Source organism: Phyllobates terribilis, unplaced genomic scaffold (assembly GCF_046119375.1).
Source record: "Phyllobates terribilis strain yellow unplaced genomic scaffold, ASM4611937v1 Scaffold_2__4_contigs__length_985480577, whole genome shotgun sequence".
Lineage (NCBI taxonomy): Eukaryota > Metazoa > Chordata > Amphibia > Anura > Dendrobatidae > Phyllobates > Phyllobates terribilis.
Window position 1 is genome coordinate 91,087,000 of NW_027362762.1, and position 10,274 is coordinate 91,097,273.

At 43.1% G+C, this 10,274-nt stretch overlaps 1 protein-coding gene across 1 annotated transcript in view; it reads right to left on the reverse strand.

Annotated features, from left to right (window-relative positions):
• The window catches only part of TNFRSF19 (TNF receptor superfamily member 19), a 95,377-nt gene extending 85,800 nt beyond the window's left edge, over positions 1-9,577 (reverse strand). The window contains exon 1 of the mRNA XM_073662210.1: positions 9,007-9,577. Within this exon, the coding sequence (XP_073518311.1) occupies positions 9,007-9,301 (295 nt within the window). The 5' untranslated portion in view covers positions 9,302-9,577. The remainder of the gene's footprint in view (positions 1-9,006) is intronic.
• Positions 9,578-10,274: the final 697 nt, after the last annotated feature.

Consider the following 10,274-nt stretch of genomic DNA (forward strand, 5'->3'; position numbering starts at 1 on the left):
TATATTTATTATATTTACTGTCCTTGAAGCAAAAATTACCTAACAACTCCCACCTATCGTAGTGCAGATCACTTATGTACTAAATTGTGCTTAGGTTCACGTGACCGATTTCTCCACATCCGTGAAAAACAGTGCGATTATTCTGATCAGAGTTTGATCAGGCTTTGATCAGAGTGGCACCAGTCTTTCTTGGACTTGGAGACAAAAGACAAAAATTTTTTCCACCTTCTCAATTCTGTAAGTCCGTGAAAATCAGACCTCAATCGTATGTCATAGACTTGCATTTCCGAATTTGATGCAACATTGGGATCAAAATCAGACATGTCTGCAATTTTTCCATGAACCACTCAGTTAGAGGAAAAAAATCGGACGTGTGCACAGCCACATAGAATATGATAGAAAACCACATCTCTATGTGACTTCCTCCTTATCTATTGGCTATTTTCTGTGCCCTCCGAGATACTTTCCCCTCTCTCCACTACAGTTCTGTGAACAACCCCATTCACCTCCCTCCTGCTATCTCTAACACTGAGAGAAGGGAGGGGAGTGTAAAGAATGGTCAGGAGCAGGCGCTCTGACAAATTTGTATCTTTTTTTGCGGATCGCACAGCTAAATAAAAGGCTTACAGACATCAGAAAAATGGTAGAAATTTAGTAGCAAATGTACAATTAAAAAACAATTCTGTGCGAAGTTAATCATAACCTGTAAAATATATTTTTTTTCCGACGTTTTTTTCAAATCTGATGGAAAAGTTAATGATAAAAAATAGACTAAAAGTATGCACAACTTCACAAAAGCATAAAAAAATTGTGCTATGTAGAATTCTCAATTGCTTTGACCACTTTTTGCTCTTATTTTATTTCCGCTGCTCCCATAAGTATTCCATATTTTTGGAACAGCGAGGATAAAACAAGAGAAAAAGTTGCCACTTTTGACCTTGTGAGAGGTCTTCTTTAAAGTAACAATTTCCCCATAAATACATTAGAAACCTCCTGTGTCCATTCAAAAACAGGGCTACCAATGTTATCTAGTTAGTAAATTTTTACATTGATAAAATGTATATAATGAACTGTTGAAATGATGATCAAAGCGGCACATACACATGAAGTCTTATACATTAGCGTTTCGCACTCCCTCCATGTGTCTCACTCTCGGAGCTATCAGTATATAGCTAGTGCTGGCTGTTTATATAAGAGAAGTGGTAGTTTGCATTACCACTGACCTGTAGATAGTAATTTTCTAAATTAGGTGTGAAGTAATGTCTCACTCTGACAAGAATCTATTATAGTCTACAATGGGCACTTGGAAATCTTCTTTTCAGGAGTGAAATAAATGTTTAGCTGGAATGACAGCACTTAGACTGAACGGTGGAAATCTCTATGTTTACACAGTGTATATAGTCAGGCGAAGGCAATGCAGGCAGTGTACTCGTCTTCTGCTGTGATGCCCACAGGTATGTACAAATGTTCTGTATGGAAAATTACACTGATGACAAAAATAAAATAAGATTAACGAAAGGATCACGTTGAAAATCTTTAGGGCAGGTGCAGGCGACAGTAGATTCTTGCATCCGAGAGACTCGGGCCGATTATGCAAATGGTACTCTGATCAAACTCTAATTGTGAAACGCACGTCGGGTATGGAGAGACATCACCTCCCTACCTTGGTGTTGCATTATTGGAGCCATGTTGGTTTATAACGGATCTTTTTCTCATATAGCTTGATTTTGATCTCTTGGTTAGATTCGAGTTGCAAATGTTATACTTACTTACCTTATTCCCATATATACTTCATGTTTATGTCATAGCCTTTAGGTTAATTGCCCACGTTGCGTTTTTGCAGCGTTTTTGCGGCGCTTTTACGGCTGCGAAAATGCTTGTAAAACAGTCTGCCATGCAAAGCAATGTGAATTCAGATGTGCTGTGCACATGATGCGCTAATTTGCGCGCCGAATTCGCATTGCGTTGCAAAACGCAGCATGACCATTTCTACCGCGATTACGCTGCAAATTCGCGGCCATTGAGGAACAATGAAACGCAGCAAACCCGCAGGTATATGTGGATTTGCTGCATTTCAATTAAATTCAATGGCCGCGAATTTGCAGCATAATCGCGGAGCGTGTGGTACCCAGGATGAAGAGGAGACTACAACTCCTCTTCATCCCGGCTACCACGCGGTGGAAAAAAGAAATAAAAAAGTTAAAAATAAACAAACCTGTATATTCACCTCTCCAGCGGCCCCCGCTCCCGGCCACGTCTTCTCTCCTTGGCGTCCCGCGGTGTACTGTCAGGACCTGCGGTGACGTCATTTAGTCACCTGATGGTCACGCGACCGCTGACATCAGCTGACTAAATGACGTCACCACAGGTCCTGACAGTACACTGCGGGACGCCGAAGAGAGAGGATGCGGCCGGGAGCAGACTGGGGGCTGCCGGAGAGGTGAGTATACAGGTTTTTTTTTATTTTTAACGTTTTAATTCTCTTTTTTTTACTATAGATGCAGCATTTAAAGCATCAGTTGTTCACACATTATAAATCCATGCTGGTTGCATGGATTTATATTGTGTGACCAACTTGTCAAGCACTTTTCCAAGTGATGCACAAAATCGCTTGGAAAAGTGCTTGAAAAAACGCATGCGAAAACACGTGTAAAAACGCTTCTCTCTGGCAGAAAAAACGCATGTAAATCTGCATGCGTTTTTTTCTGCCAGAGAGAGGCAAAAATTCTCTGCATCAAATCTGCTACGTGGGCACATAGCCTCAATATGTAGTAAGCTATTTGCAACATATATACCCCTGTAGCTATATTCATCATCTATCCAGCAAGGTTTCCACTATGGTCTTACTTCTTCTATCACCCCCAGAGTGATTGTATTTGGCCCGCGATGCTGGGGACTATGTAGGGGCCATTATAATGTATGGGGGACTATGTGGGGGCCATTATAATGTATGGGGGACTATGTGGGGGCCATTATACTGTATGGAGGACTATGTGGTGCCATTATACTGTATGGAGGACTATGTGGCGCCCATTATACTGTATGGAGGACTATGTGGGGCCCATTATACTGTATGGAGGGCTATGTGGGGCCTGTTATACTGTATGGAGGAATATGTGGGGCCATTGTTCTGTATGGAGGACTATGTGGGGCAATTATTCTGTATGGATGACTGTGTGGAGCCCATTATACTGTATGGAGATTTATATGGGGCCCATTATACTTTATGGAGAGCTGCGTGGGGATCACATTTGGGGCATCATACTGTGATGGGTCACCATACTTTGCTGGGGGGGTACAGTAGGGTCATCATACAATGCCTATGGAGGATATTGTGAAGGAATTCACTGTGGGGGGTATCATACTGTGTTCGGGGGGGCACTCTTGTTGGCATCATACTTTATTATCTGCATTATTTATTTATTTCAGGGTTTTTTATTCTTTGTTATTACATATTTAAATTAGGCCATTGGGCCATATGCTTTTTACTGCTCTTACATAACATTATTCCAGTATGCCCCGTTTGCGATTATCTGCTAATTTTATTCTATGGTCTGTTAATTAAAATGTACTTTGTTCATGGGACAGCCCCATTAAGTTTGTTTCCATATGAAAAGTTTCATCATTATATTTCATAAGGAAAAACTCTCAATTGTAGACATTTTTTAATAAATATCAAGCTTGGCCCGTAACGTTGTCCACGCTTTTAATATTAGCCCTCTGTGTGTTTGAGTTTGACATCATTTTTCTATGGTGATATCTCACATTGCCTGTGTATTCCATTCTCTGTCTATTTATTTTTTGTAATTATTGTGTGTTTGTTATTATATATTATTAATAAAGATTGTATTGATTTTATTGGCTTGCATTTTTTTATATTGGTATTTTCTGAATTTTCATGAATTAGAGCCTAAACTATACAGATTGTGTACTGTATATGCAGTAGGTGTTCATGAACTTTCAGAAAAGACAAATGGAAATAACTTCCATACTTTTCAATATATATTTGTCCATCTGTCAACAAACTTTCATATTTCCACATTAAAAAATATTTTAGGCTGAGCTGCAAGCTACGAATGTTTCGCTGTCTTCACCTCTTCATCAAATGATCTGCCCCATAATCCACTGTCACTCGTCTATCCAACAGAATCAGTTCATGCGCACGCTCAACGCTGTTGTCGGGCGTCCGGCTCCTTCTTCATGGCTGAACCTTGTGCTATCTTCGTTGAACGTCTATCCATTTATACTCACTTCTTTGCAACAAAACACTTTTTTCACACTGTTCTACGAAGTAAGCGGTGAATATTGGCATCGGACGCACCCTCAGACCACAAAAAAACAATCACTGCACGTTGATCTTCTTTTATGTAAAACATAAGTGGGGCAGCCATTGTTTTTCACACCACAGTCACAAATGAACTAATGCAACACATAAAAACCTGCACAGCAGTGACTGGGGAGAAAGTGCTGATAAGACTGGATGGCCAACAGAAGGTTCTGTTATGATCTGTAACATGAACTAAGGAAAGATAGGGGAAAGCTGTCCCTACAGTAAGACTAAGCTGAATCCCTACGATGTAGCAGGCTGCCTGTTCCTAGTGAACAGACCCGCCTTAGTTCTCGGCTAGTCTGAACGAAGACCTATAGAATTAAGGGAGGGGTCCCTAAAAGAACTAAGGGCTGGGACAAAAATGGGACACCTCCTAAACAGAAGTTGTTGCAGAACACAAAAGACAAACTGACAAAATGTACTAGAGGTCCCAGAGGACCAAACGAACTTGACAGAGAAAGGCACCGAAGCACCAGGCTAGAGAAACAGTCAAACACTGAAGTCCAGCACAGCCAGAAGGGCGGAGCTGGAATATAAAGGCAGATGGTCACTTAACCGCAAAACACAAGATAGAAAAAACAAACAGGAGGGTTCTAACAGGTTCAATAATACCAGAGTGCGGAGATTATTTGACTCACCCTAAAAAACTAATTTTCTACACAGCAAACTCACATTTCTCCAGCTTAGCAAAGAGTGAATTATCACTCAATAACTGCAAAACTTCACGTACACTCTGCCAATGTGACTCTAGATCTGGTGAATAAATCAAAATGTCATCCAAATACACAACCACATTCTTACCAATCAAAGGTCTCAGGATGTCATTAATAAGGTTCTGAAAAAAATGCAAGTACATTGGTAAGACCAAAGGGCATCACCAGATTCTCAAAATGACCTACCGGAGTGTTAAAAGCAGTTTTCCATTCATCACCCTCCTTCACTCGTAACAAATTGTATGCCCCCCGGAGATCAGTTTTGGAGAACCACTTGGCCCCCACTAACTGGTTAAACAAGTCAGGAATTAACGGCAATAGGCAGAAGTTGCGCACGGTAATCTTATTAATTTCACGAAAATCCAGACATGGATGTAATCTGCCGTCCTTTTTTTTAACAAAGAAGAATCCAACTGCCACAGGCGACTTAGAAGGTCTAATGTGACCAGCAGCCTGGCTAGTCTCTATGTACTCCTCTAAAGCCTTTCTTTCAGGGATAGTCAGATTAAACAAGCGACTCTTGGGAAGAGTAGCATCCCGAACAAACTCAATGGCGCAATCATAATCCCTATGAGGAGGTAAAACTTGCGACTCCTCCTCCGAAAAAACCCTCCAAAAATCTTGAATAGGTACAGGTAATTCCCCTTTTTGCACAGCCGCAATGCGACCATTACAACATTTATCATAGCACTTCGGACTCCAAGTCTTAATCACATTAGTAGACCAGTCCAATAAAGGATTGTGCAGTTTTAACCAAGGCAATCCTAGAACAACTGGAGAGGGCAAATTATCCAAAACAACCAAGTCCAAAATTTCTTGATGAACTCCATTGATAGTGAGGGGAAATGCAGCAACCTTGTGAGTAATACATTTCAAAGGAGTGTTATCAATTGCAACCACAGAAATAGGTGATGACAAAGGTTTGGATTTCAATTTAAGGTTTTCCAAAAACTCTTTATCAATCACATTAAGTGTGGAATCACAATCCACAAATACCTGAAATTCAATCAAATTTCCCTGCAGAGTAGTACTCCCAGAAAGAAATACTCCTGCAGAGCGTAAACAAGCTATACGGGCGTAACTGACCTTTTTTTTTTTTCTTTACTTAAACGACGCTCACAATAGTTAATCAAATGGTCAGCTTTACCACAATAAAGACACAATCCCTCGGCGAACCTCCGGTCTCTTTCCTGAGAGCGGAGTGACATCGCCCCAACTTCTATCGGTTCCCCGCTGTCAGAGCAGATTTTCTTGGGACTAGGAACTGACATTACAGGAGTGTTTACCTCATTGAGCCTGCACCTCAGTCTCCTGTCTATAAGAACAGCTAACTGCAATGGCATCCTGCAGAGTCTCATGTGCAGGGAACGCAATTAGCAAATCCTTAACCCTTTCACTCAGACCAGCAAAAAATAAACATCTCAGCGCAGGATCATTCCACTTAACTTCTGAAGCCCATCTCCTGAAGTGTGTGCAATAATTTTCAACATCATCTGACCCCTGATTCAAACATCTAAGTTCTGATTCAGCAGATGAGATACGATCAGGATCGTCATATAATAGCCCCATAGCAGAAAAAAATTCTTCAACAGACCTTAAACATGGATCATTAGGCTGGAGAGAAAAGGCCCACCCCTGTGGTTCATTGCGCAAAAGTGACATAATAAAACCAATGCGCTGTGATTCATTCCCAGAGGATCTTGGTCTCAAACGAAAATATAACAAACAAGCATTTTTAAAGGAAAAAAAAATCTTGCTGTTTACCATAAAAAACATCAGGCAGTCCTACCTTGGGTTTGACAAAATGCGCTCCAGAACAGCTACTCACGTGTTGCTGAAGCTCGGCCACCTCCAGAGACAATCCCTGCAAGCGTTGAGCCAAATCTTGGACGGAAACCATACTGATCCCCGAATTTCTTTCCTTTTAGTTTTTTTTGGGGGGCTGGACTTACTGTTATGATCTGCAACATGAACTAAGGGAAGATAGGGGAAAGCTGTCCGACAGTAAGACTAAGCTGAATCCCTACGATGTAGCGGGCTGCCTGTTCCTAGTGAACAGACCCGCCTTAGTTCTCGGATAGTCTGAACGAAGACCTATAGAATTAAGGGAGGGGTCCCTAAAAGAACTAAGGACTGGGACAAAAATGGGACACCTCCTAAACAGAAGTTGTTGCAGAACACAAAAGACAAACTGACAAAATGTACTAGAGGTCCCAGAGGACCAAGCGAACTTGACAGAGAAAGGCACCGAAGCACCAGGCTAGAGAAACAGTCAAACACTGAAGTCCAGCACAGCCAGAAGGGTGGAGCTGGAATATAAAGGCAGATGGTCACGTGACCGCAAAACACAAGATAGAAAAACAAACAGGAGGGTTCTAACAGGTTCAATAATACCAGAGTGCGGAGATTATTTGACTCATCCTTGTACGATAATTGAGTGTGCATGTGCTTATCAATAGATGTGTTTCCTGATTTTAATTCACAGAAGATGGATGAGATGAAATTCTTTATTTCCCCCAGCCCATCATTAGGGCACCCCCGTTGTGCAAGGGGTTTATACAAACTGAAGAGAGCTGCTTGTGTGCGTCTGGTGACTGCTCATTAGGGTTGAGTGAGTATGTTCTGTCCGAGTATGCTCGGGCCGAGCTTCGAGTATTTACAGCTGCTCGGTGATATGGTTGAATCGCTCCCATGTGCATGATTTGCAACTGTTTGACAGCTTTATTACATGTGAGGAATGTGTAAGAAATAGACATTCCTCCCATGTAATAAAACTGTCAAACAGTTGCAAATCAAGCACACGGGAGCGATTCAACCATATCACCGAGCAGCTATAAATACTCGGAGCTCGGCCCGAACGTACTCGGTGAAAGGGTTAACAGAACATACTCGCTCAACACTAATAATGAGGCATTCTTTTCTTAATCTTTCTTTTTTTTATTCTTTATACTAATTTATAAACTACAGATTTAGATGTATGTAAAACCAGCCAAAGCAGGTCAGAACAACATGTGAAAATGGCGCTGGAATCCACCCACTCCACAAGAAGCAGCAGATCGGCCTTTCAACTAGACTTTAAAGTCTTCATTGGAAGCTATTGTAGCTGCCATAAGGGAAAGCAGTCCACCACACTCAGCTATGACAAATCATAGAATCAAAGGATGTTAGAGTTGGAGGGGACCTCCAGGGTCATCGTGTCCAACCCCTTGCTCAATGCAGGATTCACTAAACCATCTCAGACAGATGTCTGTCCAGCCTCTGTTTGAAGACTTCCATTGAAGGAGAACTCACCACCTCTCATGGCCGCCTGTTCCACTCATTCAACACCCTCACTGTCAAAAAGGTTTTTCTAATATCTAATCTGTATCTTCTCCCTTTCAGTTTCATCCCATTCCTTCTCGTGTTTCCATGTGCAAATGAGAATAAGGATGATCCCTCTACACTGTGACATCCCTTCAGATATTTGTAGACAGCTATTAAGTCTCCTCTTAGCCTTTTTTTTGCAATCTAATCATTCTCAGATCATTTAACCGTTCCTCATAGGACATAGTTTGCAGTCTGCTCACCATCCTGGTAGCTCTTCTGTGAACTTGCTCCAGCATTTCGATGTCTTTTTTAAAATGTGGTGTCCAAAACAGGACACAGTATTCAAGGTCGTACAACACTCCAGGATCCAATAAAGCCATGCCAGCAACCAGGGGTGGATTAAGAGTAGCCAGGGCCCTGGGCAGTTTAGAAGGCTTGGGTCCCCCCAGATACCGGATGTATCACGTGACATGTCACATGATCCCATTTGATAGATCATGTGATAGGTCATGTTAGTAACACACGCAAATTTTTCTCTTATGTACAGCGCCATACATAATAGAGCAGGGGTGAGAGACGGTGACTATTCTGGAGTCCGAACCAATAGGCTGAAATTAATTCTGCTCAATATTACCATAGTATCTATAATCTACTTACCTTGTAATGTCTTCACATCCTGTTCCGTCCAGATGTGTCCAGATCCCAGAATTCCAAGCAGCGGAAGTTCGTCGACCGCCATATTGGGACACCCAAGTGATGGGTGTCTCAATATGGAAACGGCTGGTGGTACCAGCCTCTTGTATGGTACCACCAGTGTTAAACCGTCGCACCACACATACACACACACTGTATACGCCGTACGCACAACACACACACACAAACACACACACTGTATATGCCGTACGCACCACACACACACACTGTATACGCCGTACGCACCACACACACACATTGTATACGCCGTATGCACCACACACACACATTGTATACGCCATACGCACCATACACACTGTATACGCCGTACGAAGCCTCTTGCACGGTACCACCAGCGGAATACCGTCGCGAACACGCCGTACACGCCGCCTCCGGGATCAGCCGAATGATTCACTGACCGCCACCATTTTTGTACAGGAGGAGCACATGCGCAGTTTTAATGTGACCCCCGCTATCTGCCTGCACAAAGATGGCGACGGTCTGATTTACTGCGCGGGGAGACAGCTCAAACGAGAGAACACATGAGGGAAGAAGACAGCACAGGGGTGGAGAGAGAGCAGACAAGGGGGAGAGCACATGGGGTACACAGGTCAAAGAAGAGATTACATGAGAGGAGAAGACAGCAGATGAGGGAGAGAGAAAGCGCAGAGGGGGGAGAGAGACAGAGCACAGGGGGAGACAGCTCAAATGGGACAGCACATGAGGGGAGAACACAGCACAGGAAGGAGAGAGACTGCAGACAAGGGGGATAGCACATGGGGTTCACAGGTCAAAGAAGAGATCAAATGAGAGGAGAAGACAGCAGATGAGGGAGAGAGAAAGCGCACAGGGGGGGAGAGAGACCGAGCACAGGGGGGAGACAGCTCAAACGGGACAGCACATGAGGGGAGAACACAGCACAGGAAGGAGAGAGACAACAGAGAAGGGGGAGAGCACATGGGGTAGACAGGTCAAAGAAGAGATCAAATGAGAGGAGAAGACAGCAGATGAGGGAAAGAGAAAGCGCAGAGGGGGGAGAGAGACAGAGCACAGGGGGAGACAGCTCAAATGGGACAGCACATGAGGGGAGAACACAGCACAGGAAGGAGAGAGACAGCAGACAAGGGGGATAGCACATGGGGTAGACAGGTCAAAGAAGAGAGCACAGACGGGAGAAGTCAGCACATGGGGGAAAGAGAGAGTGGATAGGTGGGTGAGCACATCGAGGGGAG